The sequence below is a fragment of the Euleptes europaea genome, chromosome 15 (genome assembly GCF_029931775.1).
Source record: "Euleptes europaea isolate rEulEur1 chromosome 15, rEulEur1.hap1, whole genome shotgun sequence".
Lineage (NCBI taxonomy): Eukaryota > Metazoa > Chordata > Lepidosauria > Squamata > Sphaerodactylidae > Euleptes > Euleptes europaea.
The window spans coordinates 33,499,248-33,520,920 of record NC_079326.1 but is presented as its reverse complement, the minus strand read 5'-3'; the positions used below and the strand labels follow the sequence as shown (position 1 = coordinate 33,520,920).

The following is a 21,673-nucleotide window of genomic DNA, read 5'->3' as shown; positions in this document are numbered from 1 at the left end:
CAAGGAAAGCACTACCATTAGCAGAACAGATCTGAGGGATCTTTACCAGATCGTGCCACATACAAGCAATTAAAAACCATTTAAAGTCAGCTTAGGACACTAAGGACTTCCTCCACAGTCTTCCTCAGCCATCACCAAGTGTCACTTGCTCATGCAAGACAGTGAAGCTTTATGTCACGTGTGCGTATCCAGGAAATATTACAGCAGAACTTCAAATGTAGATCTCTTGAATACAACCACTCAGAACCTCAGCATTACAGCCAGTGTGCACAGAGACATTGGTGAAGTGCTGGTTTAAATACGTTTTATAGTCTTCTGGGCTGGGGAGGGCAGGGTAAAAGTGTAATAAAATAAATAAATACATAACATAGGGATGTGGGTTCTTGTCTTCTGCAAGTATATTTTGGATCACAATTATCAGTGCATCATATAATGATGGTCAAACCCATACAGCAAAAATAAATCTACCGAGAATATTGGCTACCACACAATACACGTTTTCCCTAAACAGAGCTTACACTTATTTAATAATTTTGAATACTTGATTATGTTCTTCTCCTTTCACTGGCTGAAGTATATGGATATATTAGCATATACCTGGATAGCCCAGGCTAGTCCGATCTTGTCAGGCTCGGAAGCTAAGGAGGGTCAGCCCTGGCTAGTATTTGGATGGGAGACCTCCAAGGAATACCAGGGTCATGAAGCGGAGGCCGGCAATGGCAATCCACTTCTGAATGTTTCTTGCCTTGAAAACCTTACAGGGTCACCATAAGTCAGTTGAGACTTGACAGCACTTTCCACCACAGCCAACCATGAAGCTCCTCCTGCTTCCATTTGTGGAAGAAGGACAAGTGATCTCCGCCAACTCCTCTCGCCATGGTAGACCTCTACTTTGTCCCCACCCCGTTCTGTCCCCGAGGGTGTGCTGAACCCTAGGATCAAAATGTTTTGGGGCTTAGTGGTCTACAGCAGGAGAGGGAATCAGGAAATCCTGCTCTAGAAAATCCGCATATGGCTGGATACCTGCCATTGTATTTCTACATAGCAATTTTGTTTTGTTTGACTTAACATCCAACTGTTTGAGGATTTTAGGGGAAATTAGTTCCGATCTCTCTCCCTCTCTCTCTCCAATCAACTGTAACGCGCACTGTGCAGTCACAAGCTGAGTTCACCCTTCTAAACCCATTGACTTCAATGGAATAAGGGTATAACTCTGCAAGGGATTGCACTGTTACTCACAAAAATTGTAGGCTTATGCCGATTATAATCCGGAAACCTTTCTCTCTGGATTAGAGCCAAGTAAATAGTTTGAAGATCATATTCTAAATCCTATGTTATGTAAAACGACAGATTAGAGGAATCCAAATAATCCCTTTGGTTGTCTAGTTTCAAGGAAGATTTTCTTTTGCCACAAGGTGGCAATAGACTCCACAAAATCCTTTGTATTTTGGCTAAAAAAATATTTGTAAAGAGAGCTCTTTAGGAATAGACTGAGGAAATATCCAACCGCATTAACTAATAAACCCCTTTAATTTATATTCCAAAAACAAAATCTGCCATTTTACATCCTAACTTGAGTTCTCACCACGTTTTATCTGGTAAGGGTTTCTTCGGAGGTAAGCCTATGAGGAATTTAGAAGGTAGCAAAAGGAATTTCGATCATGCTCTGGCAGTTTCTCCTCAGAGCCCTGCCCTTATGCTCTGGGTCCTGCATTTACGTGAATGTGGCTAGTTAATCAAAGAGTACTGTGGGTGTCACTGAGGAATCTGAGGAAACAAGAGATCATTTCAAAATTCATTGTAATCAGATTTTGCAATCAAATCAGGCTTTCCTTTCTTTCATCAGATCAGGTCCCAGTCCATGGGCTTCCAATGAGATTTCCAACAAAGCTGCCATTCTATTTTTTGAAATAAGTGATCCCCCCCCAGTTAGGTAGTTTCAGTTTCATTCAGGGTGACAGACAGCATAAGGTGTATTAATTTGCATTAGTGTGAGTTTGCAAGGGGGCACAGCTCTGAGACTACAAATGTGAACTGGAGGTCTTGGGTGTTTAACTTCCAGGAAAAAAAGGCGGGGGTGGGGGGAGAAGAAAAACTGAAAGGTTCCTGGTTGTAAAAAAACAAGACTGTGGGAAGGAAAGGGAGTCATTGTCTCACATTCCTTCTTTACTCTAGGGATCCTGCTAGATGTTCGAGCATTTCAGTGGAATATATTGTCGAAGGCTTTCACGGTCAGAGTTCATTGGTTCTCGTAGGTTATCCGGGCTGTGTAACCGTGGTCTTGGTATTTTCTTTCCTGACTTTTCACCAGCAGCTGTGGCTGGCATCTTCAGAGGAGTAACACTGAAGGACAGTGTCTCCTTCAGACACTGTCCTTCAGTGTTACTCCTCTGAAGATGCCGGCCACAGCTGCTGGTGAAACGTCAGGAAAGAAAATACCAAGACCACGGTTACACAGCCCGGATAACCTAAGAGAATCAGTGGAATATCTTTGTAAGAAATAGAGAGGGCTCTGATTGTTAACAGGCCCCAATCTTCAGCTATATTTATTATGTATTTACTTCATTTATATCCCACTTTTCCCCACAACAGGGACCCAAAGTAGGTTATCATTCTCATCTCCTCCATTTTATCCTCATAAAACCCGGAGAGGTACATTAGGCTCAGTGTGTATGACTTGCTCAAAGTCACCCAGTGAACTGCCATAGTAGAGTGGTGATTCAAACCTGGGTCACCCAGATCCGAGTTTGAAACCACTACACCAAGTTGGCTTTTGTGAGGTGACTGTTGTTGAACAGTAGCAAGGAGTGAGGCCTGAGTGAGACATGCAAGCCAGGTGGTAGCAAGTCCCCCAATGGTTGCGGCTGACCCTGGTCTCGATAACATCTCCTTCAAAGGCCAAAACACCGCTGGAAAGGGCCATGACCCAGTTCCCTGCCTTTTACTGACAGAAACCAAGCCTAGAATTCTGGCAAAACTGTTGTGGCTGCCTAGGAACAGCCCCTGAGGGTATCTGTTTCTTAAAGCTACAGGAGTGCCTTTGATTATTTGGGTTTTTTTTTAACCTTCCAACTTAATTTTTTTTGTTTTTCTACAAACCTGAGGCATTTTTCAGGTTTGTAGAAAGATGTGTCTTGTCTGTTCATGGGTCTAGTCTGCAGATTTCAGTATTATCAGATTTGTCTAGGTTGAGAATTAGACATATTGATGATGGATTTTAGGCATAGCAACTTCCAGTATTTCCAAGGCACTTCTTAACAGAGTCAGAAGATGCTATGGCTAAACTTTGTCTGCTCTTGACTTGATTTTACTTTGCTCTTGAGAACAGATTGCAGAAAGACCATGCTCTATAACAGGAGATGTGGATTTACTCAGCCAGGCTGCATCTCAAACTGCTTGACTTCAATGACAAATTCAGCATAATTCCACTGTCCCTCTTCCTGCCTGGGATAGTTAGGATCACTATCTGTTGCCACTCTAAGTCAGGAGTTTAGAAGTACTCTTATCTGGTGACCTGCAACAGATCCTGTCTTTCTGTTTCTTACAAGACTTTTCTTCAAGTTAAGAATCACCCCCCACACACACACACACGTACTCCAAACTACCATAGAAATGAAGGAAACCTTGAAAATATCACTTGTTAAAGTTATTTAGAGCTAAGCAGGCATCCCCTTGCCTTCTCTTTTTATCTTGGTGTGAGCTGAGTTGGGCTTTGAGTGGGTATGGAATTACCACATCACCAATCTCCGAAGAAGAAAAAACATTAATGGTACTTGTCTGAGTAGTCATTGGTTAAAAAGAAAAAGCATATAGTTGAGCAACAATTGACATCTGAGCAAAGGACCTTCTTACCCTAGGTCCAAAAGTTATCTCCCTAAGAGGCAGGCATAATAATCCTAAAGTTCCCAAATTTCTTGTTCAGGCTCTGTTCGTATCTTGTTAGCATCTTCCCTTGACACCTGACTCTTTTCAAAAGAATTCCAAAAATATTTCTTCTTATCCCACCATGTGCTCTTCTTTCACAAAAGGACAGATTCATTACACAGTCTGTGAGATTCCCTCCTCTGCTAATTTTTGGCCAGCCAGATTCCAGAAGGTTTGACTACACACTGCATCCCATCCCCATGCCACAGGCTAACGTTGGGCTAACAGCCCATTCCTGACCTGCGCTGGCGGCCGTGTGAAAATCCTTAGGAGGCTGACAAAGGCCTCCGCTGGCACAGGGGCCCACACCGCTGGCACCCGTAAGACACACACCGGCATGAGTGGCCCCAGCACCGGCATGCAGGCCCGGCAGCTGGTCCCCGGGCACCACCGCAGCAGCACTGGGCCTTGACGTCGCCACAGCCTCCTGCTAGCCTCCCGACGCCGGTACAGACGACGGCGGCGGCAAGCCGGGAGGTGTTCTGGCACCCCGGGAGGTGTTCTGGCACCCCTGGGGCATTCCGGCACCGGCCGGGGGCGGGGCCAACATCAGTCGGCCTCCTGAGTTGTTTTGGCTCAGGAACGCCCTTTTTTTAAAGCAGAGATACGCCAGCTTTTTGCTGGTGTATCTCCCGTGCAACCCTATGAGGATTGCACGGTTTTTCTCCGCCAGGTGGAGGCAATGCCGCTGGGTTGCCTCCTAAGCCCAGCACAGGCATCCCTTTCAAGAATGCAATGAAACTCCATCAACACACGAATGCTGGCTTTTGCAAACTGGGAGTTGGAAGGAAAAACTTGCCCTGCAACCTTTTGATCTGCCTGTAAAGCTAGTTTTAGTTTAGTCTCTCTGTATTCACAAAGCGCAAGTGCAATGTTCACTTTCCAAGTGGTAAATTTTCACACAGATACCTGCATTCCACCATACAGACAACTTCAAAAAGTGGCCCAAACATGAACATATTGCACCATGCTGGCAAATTTGGTGGAAACGATCAGAATTATTTTCCAGACTTTGAAGAGCTGGTACTACTGAATTAAGCTCATCAATTTTGTTGAATAAATTTCAACTAAAAGGTTTTAATTTGATTTTGAATAGATGTGCAATTAATTGTTACTGTTTTGAAATTATATTGTTATTATCTTCTTCAGTGAGTCACGCAAACCCCTATTTTGAATAATACTTTTTATAGGATTGGGTAGGGGGCACTAGGGTTGAGTTTGTGGAACCAAGGGGGTGGTGGCGCGAAAAGTTTGGGAACCACTGAGTTACACTTTAACTGCTATGAGATCCTGAGTATAAATTCTTTCTTTGAAATTTTACAATACATTGGTATACCATATGACTTCTACTAAAAATCAAAGAAGAGTCGCAAATGTGAAGACAGTTTTCTCCTGCTTTGGCCATGACTTGGATCCAATGGAGCGCCGGTGCAGGCGGAAGATGTTTTTCCCAGGGAGTGCGACTTTCTCACTTTCACCCTCCCACTGTTGCCCTAAGATGCCATCCCCCACCAAATTTTGCAGTTTAGGAGGAATTTTGCAGTAGGAAGGGGGAGGCAATAAAATCTCCCTCCATGGGAGGATATTCTTCTGCCTACAGAAATGCCCCATTGGAACCAAGCCACTGTTATCTGTCTGCCTGGTCATGAACTTCAATGATGTCAATAAAGGGATATTAAACAAGGATGTCTACAAACCTTCTATTTTAACTGTTCGCTATATCCCGAACATCTGGGAGAGTATTTTAGGAAAAATATGGAGCTTACATGTTCTTTTTACACAAGGCAGCTTCAGATTTACCATCTGGTAGAATTTAGGTCAAATCTGTTGTTATTTGATGAATGTAGATTTAATCTCAGTAATACTCCCTGTTAGTACACAAAGAAGTTTTCTAAGCAGTGTTCTGTGGTGTAGGAGCTTGTTTTAATATGCATTAGAAACAATAAAAGAATAATCTCCACAAAGTTTTATTAAACTAAAAGATAAACAAATTTTTGCAAGCAATATTGGACACAGTTGACGTCCTCCATCATCATAATTATCATTATCATGTTGTTATTATTATTATTATCATCAGCATCATCCAGCTCACAAAAAAATAATGCTGATTTTAATGACATCGTCATCTGTTATGCATACTTACTGAAAAAGTTAGGTTATCCCAAGGTACATCAGAGGAGGAGATATTCTTAGATTCCCAGTATTGCAAAGTGTTATTGCTGGGGTTTTCTGGCTCCACACAATTACACCTGAAAGGTAAAATGTACTTGTTTTTGTATTTTTAAAGCTGAGGAACTACAGCACTGAATTTCTGTTATGCTAAATGAACAACATAATATTGGCAAAAGCCCAGTCTTTGCAAGTTCCCCTTAAGAGTTGCACAGAACACAGAATTCTACCAGATTCATATTTTGTCACTTCAGGAACAGTTAGATAAAACAAAGAAGAACTTGGACAAACATATGTATGTGAACTAGCAAAGCCTCTAAAATACATACAAGGTATAAATACATACACGATGTCTCCCATCCAAATACTGACCAAGACCAACCCCGCTTAGCTTCCGAGATCTGATGAGATCAGCATAGCCTGGGATGGTATTGTTATGTCTGAACCATCCCCTCTTTAGACCCTAGCACACCATGTTACATTAGCGGTTTTCTTTTTCCTGCTTCCTAGCTGCTTTTAAAGCTCTACATTCATTTGAAAATGTACATCTAAATGTAGGAACTACAGACGGGTATGTGTGGGTGTACAATGTTCCACACAAGCAATTTAAAAATCAAAATTAAAAGAGTCAGAAGCAACTATAAAAGAAGAAGAAGAAGAGTTGGTTTTTATATGCTGACTTTTTCTACCACTTAACGAAGAATCAGACAGGCTTACAATCACCTTCCCTTCCCCTCCCCAAACAGACACCCTGTGAGGTGGGTGAGGCTGAGAAAGAATGACTTGCTCAAGGTCACCCAGCTGGCTTCGTGTGTAGGAGAGGGGAAACAAATCCAGTTCACCAGATTAGCCTCCGCTGCTCATGTGTAGAGGTGGGGAATCAAACCCGGTTCTCCAGATCAGTCTCCACCGCTCCAAACTGCCACTCTTAACCACTACACCACGCTGGCTCACATATTTGGGAAATCTATTCATGGAACTCATCCAGTTTGGCCCTGACACATCTTGCTAAAATGTACATTCAGCACTCTTGGCAACTGGTTTTTAACAAAAGCCCAGTCCTTGAGCTCCCTTGTATGTTGCAAGTTGGTACCAAGTGACTGTGGGGGTGACTGTGGGGAAACGTCCCTGCATAAAAGTCCATAGAAACATTTAAAATCTATGGTTTCACCTGCTTTGACAGGGAGGGGGGAAATGATTATTAAATGTCTGAAAGGACTCCCATCAGTTTCTCAGTTTGGGGACAAAAGGAGAAGGTGTTGTTTTACCGTAACGTTTCGGGCAATTCCTGGGGCTACTTCTAGGTTTTTCCCCTGAAGTGACATAGTGATGTCAGCAGTGTCACAAACTCCTCCATGTCCCTGTCCTCAACCCTCACGCCAGTTGCCAGCTTTGCCTGGCAACTCTAGGCCAGTATCAAGGAAAGGGCTTTCCACAGGCAAGGTCCGAGTGGGAAAGAAGCCCTGTCTCTGGTCACCTCTGAAGGCCGGGGCACAGAGAGCAGGGCTTGGGAGAAAGATATTAGCTAGTGGCCTGGACGGTACAAAAGGAGGTGGTCCGCTTCACTGGAACTCAGGGCAGGCTGCAAACAAATGGCTATGATGTGGTTTATTGATGTCATTTCAGAAATAAAAGAGGAACTTTTATTTCATGATTCGTGACATATTCTGTGTTTGGGATGGGATGGGCCTGCACGGATTCCATGTTTGCACCAGGCCCCAAACTCATGCATTGCGTCTGAATCCTCCCCATTAATTTTCATGAGCTTTGCATGACAATGCCACAAAAGCCTCACTGAAACCAATGGCAGATGAGCAGAGGCATTACTTGGCCGGCTGCATTCATTGACGTGTTCAGCTTGAATTGACATGTCAGTCTGACACGAACTTGGCACCTTGAATACCTCTGAGAGTGGGATGTTATGCTCCTAATTCTTAAATACATGTCAGGGACAGATTGTAATATGCATATCACTATGCCAAAAGTACTCTGAAATTATTCAATATAATCTGCTAATAATGGAGGAACTTCTGGTAAAGCCTTATTTTTGTTAGAAAACACAAATTCACCATTTTGGGAATGAAGGGTGCTGGGGGACGGGGGGAGGCAGGTACCGAACAAACCACCGAACTTTACGTTTCCAACCAGATATTGTTTGTTTGTCCACACGAAACTGACAGGATTGAAACGCATTTCCGAATCCTGCTTTTTGAAGTAAATAGCAGTGTGTCGTTTAGCATATGTGCTTTCGCTTCTTCCTTCCGCTCCTATGAGAATTTACATATGAGACAGAAAAGAGGCAGGCCTTTTCAGCAAAGATACTGAGGCCGAAAGGTTCAGGGACTACCACAGAAAGTCTCGTTTGGGGAGGCTCTCCCATTATTTTTCACAGTCATTTAAATGAAAAAAAAAAGACAAAGAGGAACAAAGATGGGAAGGGATGGGGAGGGGAAAGAGGGTTGCCATGGCAACCTATTAACAGACAAGGACGAGAGAGGAAGGAAAAGGTCATCGCAATGAGACAGCAGGCCAAAAATCAGGTTTTCCTTGCTTGTCAAATGTTTATGTAGCCCAGTGGCCCAGATAGCTATCACTGCATTTTGGCCTTTTTTAAAAAAAGTTTATAATTACAGCATTTAAAAAAAGTATTTGCAAGACTGGTTGGGAGACAGAAGTTAAAGCTGCATTTTGTGATTGGCAACAAAAAGTATCTTAAGTGTATTTACAAAGTCAAACAGTCCTATGCCCCAATCCCCTTATATCTGAATTCTCCCTCTTCCATAAGAATTAAGACCTGTCTTGGGGATCCTTTGGATGGAAAAGCAGTATATAAACAACATGATTGATAACATTGGCAATATGAATTTATTAGGGTAAGGTAAGGATAGTCTCCTGTGCAAGCACCAGGTCATTACTGACCCATGGGGTGACATCACATCCCGACATTTACTAGGCAGACCTTGTTTGCGGGGTGGTTTGCCAGTGCCTTCCCCAGGCATCTTCCCTTTACCCCCAGAAAGCTGGGTACTCCTTTGACCGACCTCGGAAGGATGGAAGGCTGAGTCAACCTTGTGCCGGCCACCTGAAACCAACTTCCGTTGGGATCGAACTCAGGTAGTGAGCAGAGCTTGGTCTGCAGTACTGCAGTTTACCACTCTGAACACTTTTATCCCACTCCAAGGAGTTCAGGAGAGTACCTCACTCTCCCCTCCTCCTATTTTATCCTCCCAACTATCCTGTAAGGCAGGTTAGGCTGCAAATTGACTGGTCTAAAGTCAGTGAGGCCTTGACACTAGCTAGGTATTTCCAGTGAGGTAGTTGTGTTAGTCTTTTGTAACAAAGCAAAAAAGAAGTCTGGTGGCACTTCAGAGATTAACCAGATTGAGCTTTATTACATTAGCCTCTCGCTGTTCAACTCTTCCCTTCCCCCTCCCTTTCTATAAAACTGAGGTAAAGGGGTTTCTTTTTCCTATTGTATCTGAAGAAGTGAGTTCTGCCTCATGAATAGGGTTGCCAACCTCCAGGTGGTTTGGCAAACTAAGGTTAGCCTGCTGTAAATTAATTAGTGAAAAAAGACAGCAGTATAGTGCATATAACAACAGTGGTATTTATATCTTAACCACTCAAAATAAATGAATGCAACAAATTATATGCAGTGTATAAGGCAAAACACAACTTAGGCATACAAGTCCAATTAGGACACAATTGCTGAAATATATGTACAATGACAACATGAATAAAATTAATTCATATTAATTCAGCATCTTGTGGTCCCTGTCTTTTCCAGAGGTGTACTTCTTTACAGAGTTCCAGGTAAATCTCTGTTTCGGCTAAGAAGCCTTCCTCAGGGACCACTAAATAATTATAATCACACACACACACACACACACACATATATATAAATAATATAATGCATGATGGCATACAACTTAGAAACTTTTGCTTACATATAAAAAATAGTTCATATACTCACACTCTAGCTGTTAGTACTTAGCTTACGCATTGGCCAAAGAACTATGTCATCATTAAGTATTTAAACAGTACCTTACATGCATGGTTACAAGCAATTAGAACTGAGCATGATTCTTACAGTGATACAGACATGTCATGAGTCATAAATTACAAATAGCAAGATAAATCAATTGCAGCATTCATTAGGATGTACAGTATCAAAAAGTTGGATGTATTTGGATTCCTGCCTTCTCAATAATAACTCTATATCAGTTTTATCATTACCCTGTTTAACAAAACGCCATAACACGAAAAAAGACAAATCTTCATCAGAATGATTTTTCTCAAGAAAATGCTGAGTCAGGGGCTCTTCTAACAAGTGATTCCTGATCCTGGATCGATGTTCACTGATTCGATATTTGATTTGCCTACCCGTTTTTCCAATATACCAATGTTGGCATTTGCATCTAATGGCATAAATAAGGTATTTGGAATCACAGTTGTTAAAACTGTTTATCACAAAATTACGGCCCGTTACAGGGTTAGTTATTTTACGGACTGGCAACATGAATTTGCAGCTTTGACACGAACCGCATCTAAAATTCCCTTTAGGCAGGGTAGAGCTTGTTAAAGGGCGCGGCACGCTGCTTACCAAAACGTCCTTAAAGGACCGGGTTCGTTTGTATGCAATCCGTGGTAGTTCCTGACAGCCTGGCAAATGCTGTACTAGATGCCAGTGTCTATACAAAATTTGCTTGATAAGAGGAGACATCAATGTATATTGCAGTACACAAGTAAGTTATGAGGAAGGTTGTGTAGGAACTGAAGAAAATAAATCAGACCTTGGTTTGCGCCGTGCTTTTCTGGCTGCTTGTTGTACAATCTCCTCAGGATATCCCCGCTGTTTTAGATCTAACTTAAATTTTTGAGCTGCCCGTTCAAAGTCCGATTCCTGAGTAGAATTCCTCTTAAGTCGGAGCAATTGACTATAGGGAAGATTGTTTCTCAAAATGGACGGGTGAAAGGAGTCATAGTATAGCAGCGTATTGCGAGCCATAGACTTCCAGTAAGGACGAACTCCTAAAGTTCCGTATTGTTTCTTATATACGGACACGTCCAAAAAAAGGAATATCATGAGAATTGCATTCACCATTTAGCTTAATGTTTGGATCACTGAGGAAGGCTTCTAAGCCGAAACAGAGATTTACCTGGAACTCTGTAAAGAAGTACACCTCTGGAAAAGACCGGAACCACAAGATGCTGAATTAATATGAATTAATTTTATTCATGTTGTCATTGTACATACATTTCAGCAATTGTGTCCTAATTGGACTTGTATGCCTAAGTTGTGTATTGCCTTATACACTGCATATAATTTGTTGCATTCATTTATTTTGAGTGGTTAAGATATAAATACCACTGTTGTTATATGCACTATACCACTGTCTTTTTTCACTAACCTCCAGGTGGTGGCTGGAGATCTCCCGCTATTTTACCTGATCTCCAGGCAATAGAGAGCAGTTCACCTGGAGAAAATGGCCCCTTTGAAAGGTAGACTCGATGACTTTATAACCTAATGAGTCCCTCCCCTCTACAAATGTTGCCCTACTCAGGCTAGGGTTGCCAGGTCCCTCTTCGCCACTGGTGGGAGGTTTTTGGGGTGGAGGCTGAGGAAGGCGGGGTTTGGGGAGGGGAGGGACTTCAATGCCATAGTAAATGGAGGTTGGCAACCTACCTCAGGCCCCACCCCTAACATCTCCAGGTATTTCCTACTCTGGTGCTGGCAACCCTATTCATGAAAGCTGGGATATGAAAACATACTGAAATATGAAAGCATCACCCATCCTGAATGTTAAGAGCGAGGCAGTGCCTTCCGAAGGTTTACTTAGATATTCTTCTCCCCAATGGGAACCCAAAGCACCTGACAACTCTCTTCCTCTGTTTTATCCATATAAAAACAATTCTGTGAGGTAGGCTGGACTGAGAAGCAGTGACCGGTCCAAGGTTGCTCAGTGAGTTTCATGGCAGAGTGGGGATTTGAACTTAGATGTCCCAAATCCTAGTCTGACATTCTAACCTCAAAACCCGCCGGCTCTCAAGTTGAGTCTCTCCTTTGCTCATAACCATAAAAAAGGGAGAGTGACAAGAACAGCTGAGAACAGGTTAGAGACCCCCCCCCCCAAAAAAAAGCACTGTCCTAGCCTGGAGCCAATCCTGAACCCCACAAAGGCAGCAACAAGGATAGGAAGAGGACCCCCTGTCTGTGCTGTTACCACTTCTGCCCACTTAGGGAGGTGGAATGGCTTGAGCCAGTCTGGCAAAACGGTTGCTTTATGCTAGAGTGTTGGTATGAGATGAGAACATAAATCCCTTAAGTTCTTCCCCTTGTACAACTGTGTGTGCTCCCACTAGCAGAAACACAACAACAGTTACGATCCAAACACAGCACTGTGTGAACCAGTGTTAACAAAGTGGTTACACGCAACTATTTTCTTTCTGCTCACAGTTCTCTGGATCAAATGCTAATATATTTATTAGAATGCACATGCATGTAATAACATAAGATTGGATTGTGCTTGGCAAGGATTTATTAGACAGGGAGTAGAAACATGGCACTTAATATTGATACAGGCTTTTAGTTTTTTTGCGGATCATACTGTTTAGTTTTGCAGAATGTATTCTTCTTTATATACATACTCCAAGCAGGTGCCATGTAAAACACACACAAAAATTCAATAACCAAATTTTGTTTTTCTGTACTATAAACACACACACATATTGCAAGCTGTAAATGACAATGCTTATGCTAAACTCTATCTTCCTCTATCATTGTCTTCTGCCAGCGGGTGAAGACCTCTTTGTTTAGTTTGGTGTCCCCCCACTAACTGGTATTGGCCTTCCTCTCTGTTATGTGTTTGTTATTTATATGTTTTATTGAATTGATGAGTTATTTTATATATACTTTATTTTTAAATGCTGTTTTAATATTGACATGTTTTGATGTCTGTTGCCTTGGGGACCTTATTTGGGTGGAAAGGTGGCACAGAAAAGCTTCAAATAAATAAACCAACTCTGAGAGCATTGCCTTTATTCCTTTTTTTAGCCTCATGTTTCCGAATTGCCCATGCGTGGTGCCAAGCCACAGCCCAGAAACCTTTTGGCACAAGGCCAAGCGAGCATGTGTGCTCTTTCACTGCTGATGACTTGCTGCCAAACACTAGGCCACAGGCAAAGAACTTCACAAGCGGCCTCCAACACAGGAGGCCCTTACCTACTTCTGAGATTAGAAAGTCAGGGGATATGTGAGATTATTCAGCACTGATTTGTGCACCTAGCCTGGTCTACATTGCTGTTGGTCGTAAATGCTGGATCAGACCAAGGTCCATCAAGTCCAGCAGTCTGTTCACACAGTGGCCAACCAGGTGCCTCGAGGAAGTCTTGGAAAGCCACTGTCAGTATGAGCAGACAGTACTGACCCAAATGGACTAACAAGTGGTATAAGGCAGCAGCATCTGTTCGATTCTCAGAAGGGGAGATCGAAAAATATTTTCCACATCTATATTTTTTCCATCTGCAATAATTTATATATTAGTCACAGACACATGCATTTTGTTGGGATGACTCACTGCTGCTCTCTCAGGGAGCGGGTGAGAGTGGCCCTGATTTTCTGCTGCTATTTCAGGACTTGACTTTTCTTAAGCCAGGAGTTTGTGTGTGTTGAACAAAACCTTTAAAAAAAAACATATCTGGAAGGGCTTTCCAGAGTGAGAAAGTTTCCCTTATGTGTCTTGGCTAGCAGTAAGATGCTGGCCATAACATACCTCAGGCAGGAACTGAATCTCATCCTTGCCCACGAGAATGTTGTGGTTTCCATGTATCATAACTGAATCTATCAGAGATTACATGAACACATAAAGCTGCCTTATACTGAATCAGACCCTTGGTCCATCAAAGTCAGTCTTGTCTACTCAGACAGGCAGCGGCTCTCCAGGGTCTCAGGCAGAGGTCTTTCACATCACCTAATTGCCTAGAACCTTTAACTGGAGATGCCAGGGATTGAACTTGGGACCTTCTGCATGCCAAGCAGATGCTCTACCACTGAGCCACAGCCCCTCCCCATTTTTGATAGCTCAATTCCCCAGTCACATTACCTTCTGACCTTAACAGCAATAATTTTGATAACTTCAAAATGTGAGGCCACCCAGACCCATCTCCTCTCATAGACCTTTATTATCATAATTCACTACCCACAGCATGGAGTCATGGTTAGACTTGGATTAGGATCTGTAAGACCCAGGTTCAAATCCCCACTCTGCCATGAGAGCTTGCTGGGTGGCCCTGTGCCAGCCATTCACTCTTAGCCTAGCCTACCTCACAGGGCAGTTGTTGGGAGGATAAAATGGAAGAGAGGGGAATAAAGTTGTAAGCTTCTTTGGGTTCTCACTGTTGAGAAAAGAGGGTATAAGCATCTAAATGAATAAATGCAAATAACAAAAATAAGTTTCACAATTGCATGATGGTAGTCGATTACAGCACAGGCCGGCAGGTTCCTCCTGTCTAAATGTGCACAGGTCACTGCCCAGGTCTGCAATATGCACAGATATGAAAATGCTCTCCCTCCCGGGCACCACCCCCTGCTCCTCACAGGGGGAACACAGCCCATCACAAAGACAACCCCCCCTGTGGTTAACCGGTGAGATTGTACTTACGAGTATTGTGTCAGTAGCTCCAAACTGTTATGCATGTTGATTGGATATGTCTCGCTGAGATGATAGAGCTTCTCTAAGGCCTCGTAAATGAAAATGATGCAGATGAGAGATGCGAAAGCTTCTTCTGTGAACCGCGTGATGTAGCACACTAGGGAGCTCGCATCGGTAGCCACGAGAATAATGCAGAGTGTGGCCGTCCACAAGCCAATGCTCGCCCGCAACGAAAGGTAACACAATCCATATTCCCTAGGACATGAAAGGATCAATTCAGCAGCCACAGAAATATTAAAACATAGAGATTTCCACTTGTTGAATTCAATGTTGTCTCAAGGAAATCTACTTATTCCCAAAATGATAACGGTTGCTTATGCTCAGCTGCCACGCCGTAAAAAAATGCTTCAGTAACACAGTTCAGGATATTGTTGTGGGAAAGCGTGCTAGCCTGCTTCACAGGGGTTTTGTTCATTCATTTGAAACATTTATTAATTGCCTTTTTACCTTGTGGCACTCAGAACAATTTGACTGGAGGGCAAATATGATCGCCCTGGTCCAGGAACTGCTTGTAGGCAGGCATTCTCGTGTGTTTATGGACCTGTCCTGGCTGTGCTTTGCAGGAAAAGGAATGTGTACAGAAACGCCCCCACTCCAATTGAAATTAATTAAGTAGACTGCTCTTAAGAAAAGGTCGGTGTGTGCATTAGGGCTATCAATTTCTGTATATCCCTTTGCACTAGTTGTAGACTTTTGATTGCCACCACCTAGCTGTTCCTCCATTTAAAGTGGCTTACTTGATGTTTACCTTTGTTGCCTTTAGTGGCTCCCAGTTTGTGGTATGGCCTCTCTGAGGATGTGAGGGGGGGGCACTGTCCTTAGAAGTTCTTAGGAGGTGCTGTAAGGCTGTTTTATTTGAGACGGCGTCTGAGCTGCAGGTGTTTTTTGGGATAGGGTTAATAGGGCTTCATTAGATTTGCCTGTTTTCAACATTGCATGGTATATCACCTTGAGCCACAAGGGGAACACACAGTATAGAGAAACAGACAGACAGTGAATGTGGGTCTCTGGGTCAGTGGCTTAGATCTGCAACTGTCCAAGGGGAAAGAAGGGTTGGATCGTATCAGTTTTTCTACTCGAACTCAGATAATTCCCCTGTCCCATGCTGCTTTGCCCATGCGGGTCCTATGATCCTTGGCAAGCCTTTTCAGTGGTCAAAAGGGGCCCCTCCCCTCTTCTTTGCCAATAAAAGGCTGGTAAAATCCAACATTATATAAGCTATTCATATGACATAGAACCACATTTATAAGAACTTGGTAAAAGAGTCTTCGGTCTAAAACTATCCTAAATAGATGGGCTCTTTGGTCACAGAACCAGCCCTAAGCATGTCATGCATTAAGGATGCTCCTAAACCTGCCCCTTTCTGGTCCCTGCCCTACCTCCACTAGCATTGCCTTTATGGGAAACCCTTGCAAGGTGGTAAGTCAACATATGTCTTTAAAAACCCACAGGAAATAAAGCGAAGCATTTTACATCTCTTGTTGCAAGATTTGGCATTCTATTTTAGCCTTAAACACAACTGAAGAGAACAGTACAACAGGAGATGGGAATACTGGGGGGGGGGGGCAAGGAAAACTGGTAACTTACTTGCAAAATTTGAATAATATCTTTTCAAACACCAAGACTGGCCCCGTGCTACCTAGTATGGTAAGAGGTTGCCCACCTAACAGTGAGTACGCTATACCAGTCATCGATGCACCAAACAAAGATTCTATTGCACTCTGCATGTAAAAAAAAGAGAGAGAGAGAGAGGAAAGCTATAGACTTTATTTTGGTGTCACAACAAATGATGCAATCTTATTTATAGCAAATGGAACGTTAATAAGGTCATATTTCTGTAGGTAATGCTTACAAAATATCAACTATAAATCTCATATATAAGATTCAGATCAAAGTACAACACATACTATACGACCTTCAGTCGCTTCTCCCAGCAGACCGCCAAATGTGATAACAGGAGACATACAAGCACAGTAGAGGAACAGAAACGATGCCAGACACTGCAAGCTGAATGCATCTGTGAAGTCACTCAAGAAGAACGGAGCTTTCCTCTTGATATCTAAAACCAGGCCCCCAAAAAGCCTACGTAAAGAAAAGAACAGATTCAGAAAGACAGGTTATTAAAGTTAAAAGTTGCTATAAATACTTTAAATAACCATTGCTATTCCCAAATTAAATTTTAAAATAGCTTCCATTTTAAGATGTGGCACTGTTCAAATGAATTACGACTACAATGCTCTGCTACATGCAATAGTTTGGACTGTGTCTGGGAATGCTCAGACATGATGACACTAAGCCATGGTTGGTTTTTTAACTAGAGTTAGTTTGTGAAACCAGCATTTGGCCTTCAGACCCTCACTCGCATCCTGGTTTCCCTGAACAAATGTTGTTTTCATTGCATTTATTCTGCCCATGTGTCTCTATAGCTGGGGAGGACTGTACAAGGGAGCAAACCAGAATATCGTCATTCAAACATCACCCAAAACCATAGCTAAGACTAACTGTGGTTAATAAACTCAACTTCAAACCATAGTATTCTGATTTAACAGATCCTAATTAACCACTTTTACTGGAGTGGCCTGTATCTAGATAATCACACAAAGCTTAATTAAATTAAACCATGGGTTTGTGTTATGTCTGAAGACTTTAAGTAGTCCTACAGTGACTTGTATAATAAAACAGATTATCTATCTGGACCTCTGTTACTCTGTAGGTCTCAATAGGTAAATCAAGAGTCCCCAGCTTTTGAGGCTGTGGGCACCTCTGGAATTCTGACAGGGTGATGGGCACAAGCACAAAATGGCTGCTCCAGGAGGGAGGGAGGGAGAGGAGGAGGGAGGAGGGGCGATTAAAAAAATACCCTGGGAAAGAGGTGTGAGAGAAAATAAAACCAACACTGTGGTGGCAGCTGCTGCTGAAACAACATGATTTTAATCTGCACAGCCAATCAAATCTCCCATGGCCAAACAGAAGTCCTACTGGGCAAGAGCCTCACATGGTCCCACCTGATGTAATCTGCTCAACACATAAATTAGGTCACCTTAAGTGAATTCTGTTCATAGATCTAATCAAGCAGTGATTGACTGATAACAGGGGATATTGACATTGGAATGGATCATTTAAACCTTCTATTAATTCTAGGATGTATTACAGTAAATGTCCATACCTAATCAGGGTATGTGTGTGTTAAGTGCTGTCAAGTCAAACCCAACTGATGCCAAATCTATGAATTAATGATCTCCAAAATGTCCTATCGTTAAAAGACTTGCTCAGATCTTGCAAACTGAGGGGCATGGCTTCCTTGATGGAGTCAATCCATCTCATGTTGGGTCTTCCTCTTTTCCTGCTGCCTTCAAATTTTCATAGCATTATTGTCTTTCAGGATACAACCCAGTTTTTCCCTTTGTGTCCCTTTATGCTAATCTTATAATAAACCAGGTTGCCAAACTTCAGTAGTGTTGTTGCTATAATTTCAGTATTAGGTGCTATGATACCTTGCATGTCTGACACTCAACTGATGCAAGGGTCTTCTTCACTTGGAAGGATGAGAGAAAGGAAAAGAAAAACCCCACCTGAGGTTAGAGGCTTTCAGCATCTGCTGAGCTGAATGTATGAACTGTCCAAATTCCTGACAGTGAAATTTTGCAACATGTCACATTTATAACCTCAGTTGCAACATTACAAAAGGCACCCTGAAAGTACTCTTTATTTGAGTTCAAATTAAATAACAGCACAATGTATATTTATTTATTTATTTGAACTTGTATCCCGCCCTCAATACCCAGCCAAGGCCGGGCTCAGGGCAATCAACGATAAATCAATACAAGAAATACAACAAGACCATAAAACATCATCTATTAAAACCATACAACAATATTAATAAATAAACAAGATGGTGCTTAATTAGTATAAAACCACCGCGGGGCCATTTATACATCTGGTGAATGGTTTAAAACTGAATAATCATTTCAACATCTTACATGTTTCTTATTTAAGGAAATAATATGGTCTCCAAAGATTCGTGTTTGTTTTTTTAACAAAATATGGTATATGACCATCTGAAAGCATATACAAACATTTCCAATGTAAATTATTCTAACCCCCCATCTCCTATTCCCCACTTCTCGCTAATATGCATTTATTGCAGGGATTTTAACTTTTTTGAGCTATGGACCTCTTTGGCAGTCTGGTGAAACATATGGATGCCTTCTCAGAATAATGCTTTTAAATGCATAAAATAAAATACATAGGATTACAAAGGAAACCAATTATACTGAAATACAGTTATGCTAAATTTCAGTTAGAGGATAGTGAAAATAAAGTTGTAATTTTTTTCCCCATCCAAGTTCAAAAAACCCTTGAAATCTATCTACGAACCCCTTGGGGGCCTGTGAACCCCAGGTTAACTCCTGATTTATCAGAATGCCTGGCCACGAACAACAGTAGAGTAAGCATTGATGCGTAAAAAGACAGGCATCCCAATTCAGCGATTTCTTACAAACCTAGGTGCCAAGATGGAATCGTGAAGCTGTGCAAGGAATGGGGAATTAATTTCAATGGAGGAAGCCAACCTCCATATGCATTCACTTTTTTTGTACAGATAAAAACTCTCTATCGAAATTAATGGGGACAGCCTGTTCATTCCAATGGCGGAGGATCTCCATACACACGTATTTGCATGCAGAGATATAAGCTCTCTGTTCTTTTCAATTGAGAGTTCCGTGTTTATGTACCAGCATATATAGTGTTTTCAATCAACATGACTCTGATACTTTAAAAACAAACAAACACTATGCCTGCAAAACTATTTATATACTAATAATGTTTATAACTAACTTATGACTAACCTTCCAGTACGCTGTAATTCTGGGCCGGAGTGCCCTCCAAGCGGCTCTGGGTCTCCATGAGCTGCAGTTCCGTTTGGCACACCTGGAATCTTACGTTTCTCCTACATGGAAGAAAGATGTGATTTTCTTTCTTTTTTTCATTCCAAACTATAGACTGCAAAGAAACTACTATGGTCAGTTAGCCAGTTGCTCATGCTTTCAGTATCCTTTTGCAGCTTTCCTTCACAAGTAATAGAAATCACACACTAGCCTCTAACTTGTAATGACAGTTAGCATCTGGATACGCCAGTCGCAACCTGACAGAAACAGCTTCAGAACAGCAAGGAGAGGAGCCTGTTTCATCAATTACGAACAACCTTCTAGGCTTTAGCATCAGCCCTACAACAGAGCGATCCAGTGTGGTATATAAGGGCTAGAGTGTCAGACTAAGATCTGGAAGGCCCACGTTTGAATCCCCACCCTGCCATGGAAGCATCATGGAAGCATTGTAGCTGACCTTGGGCCAGTCACACGCCTGGCCCTGGGTTGCTTAACCTGGGCTGTTGTTGTGAGGATAAAAAAATGGAGGAGGGGAAAACAATGTTGGGTTCCCACTGGGGAGAAAAGTGGAGCACCAATATGCTAAATTTCAGTTAGAGGATAGTGAAAATAAAGTTGTAATTTATATAAATAAGAGAAAACATTATTTTGTTGTTGACACCTGGAAGTGACCACTAGAAATGCTAGCAGGATTTTTTTTTTAAAGGTTCCAGCCAGCAGTCATTCTCCATTGGCACCTATAGTACTATGACTGAATGAGTGCCATGGCCAGACCACTTTGTCCTGAAGGCCCAGTTTTGTCTCCCTGCCTCCCCCGCTGCCCCCGGACAGGCAGAAAGCTGATTTATGTTCACCTGTGGAGACTAATGGATCCAACTGGTTTCCAGAATGCTCTGTGGGATCCGATGCCCCCCAGCGACTCACTAGATGTGCTGGTGGAAGATTGGCATAGCTGTCCAAAGCCATCAACGGGATCACCCCCCCCCCCTTGCCAACAACAACATCCTCTTTACCCCTGGGCCAACCTAGCTCTCTAGTATACCATGGAGCTACGAAGGATGAAGCGGGAGCTAAGATGACTAGAGCATGTTTGGTGGCTCTACTTGTTGGTTGAAATATCCCCTGGGTGGCTGCCCGACACTGTTTTCTGCTGATAGTCAGCGGCGTCTGTTATAATTGATGTATTAATTGATGCAAATTAATTTTAAATTGTATTTAATTATTTTTATAGTATGATCTTTTTGTTGTGAGCCACTCAGAGTCTGACCTAGTTGGGAGTGGGTGGCATACATGTTCAATAAATAAACAAACAAACAAACAAATAAAATGAGTTAGCTGCAGCTTTGGGGAAACACAATGAATTTCATATAATGGCGGTGCTAGAGAGCGGGCCTACATCTTATAACTTGCCTACTGAGGAGCCCCGTGGCGCAGAGTGGTAAGCTGCAGTACTGCAGTCCAAGCTCTGCTCATGACCTGAGTTCGATTCCAATGGAAGTTGGTTTCAGGTAGCCGGCTCAAGGTTGACTCAGCCTTCCATCCTTCCGAGGTCGGTAAAATGAGTACCCAGCTTGCTGGGGGTAAAGGGAAGATGGCTGGGGAAGGCACTGGCAAACCACCCCGTAAACAAAGTCTGCCTAGGAAACGTCGGGATGTGATGTCACCCTATAGGTCAGTAATGACCCGGTGCTTGCACAGGGGACCTTTACCTTTTAGAGAGCGGGCCTACATCTTGTAACTTGCCTACTGAGGACCAAGTGCCATAAACCATAAAAAAACCATCACTGCCATTTCTCATCTCCACCAGGTCTTCCTGGTCATGTTATGTTAAAGATGATTTGTGAAAAAATCTCTTCCAATTATTCTTCAACTCCCCTTCCAGTAAGCAATGATATCACATAATGGTCCCTTTTAATTAAATGTCTCCTGAGAGCAGCAGGATGGCAAGAACTAGTCAGTAAGAACAAGATGGAGGCAAGAACA

At 42.5% G+C, this 21,673-nt stretch overlaps 1 protein-coding gene across 7 annotated transcripts in view; it reads right to left on the bottom strand.

Annotated features, from left to right (window-relative positions):
* The window catches only part of SLC4A10 (solute carrier family 4 member 10), a 204,729-nt gene that overhangs the window by 27,050 nt on the left and 156,006 nt on the right, over nucleotides 1–21,673 (bottom strand). For all 7 annotated transcript variants that reach the window (XM_056861658.1, XM_056861656.1, XM_056861662.1 and 4 more), the window contains 5 exons: nucleotides 19,652–19,752; nucleotides 16,712–16,886; nucleotides 16,392–16,525; nucleotides 14,754–14,999; nucleotides 6,068–6,173 (listed from right to left, as the gene is read on the bottom strand). In XM_056861658.1, coding sequence (XP_056717636.1) covers nucleotides 6,068–6,173; nucleotides 14,754–14,999; nucleotides 16,392–16,525; nucleotides 16,712–16,886; nucleotides 19,652–19,752 — 762 coding nt within the window. The remainder of the gene's footprint in view (nucleotides 1–6,067; nucleotides 6,174–14,753; nucleotides 15,000–16,391; nucleotides 16,526–16,711; nucleotides 16,887–19,651; nucleotides 19,753–21,673) is intronic.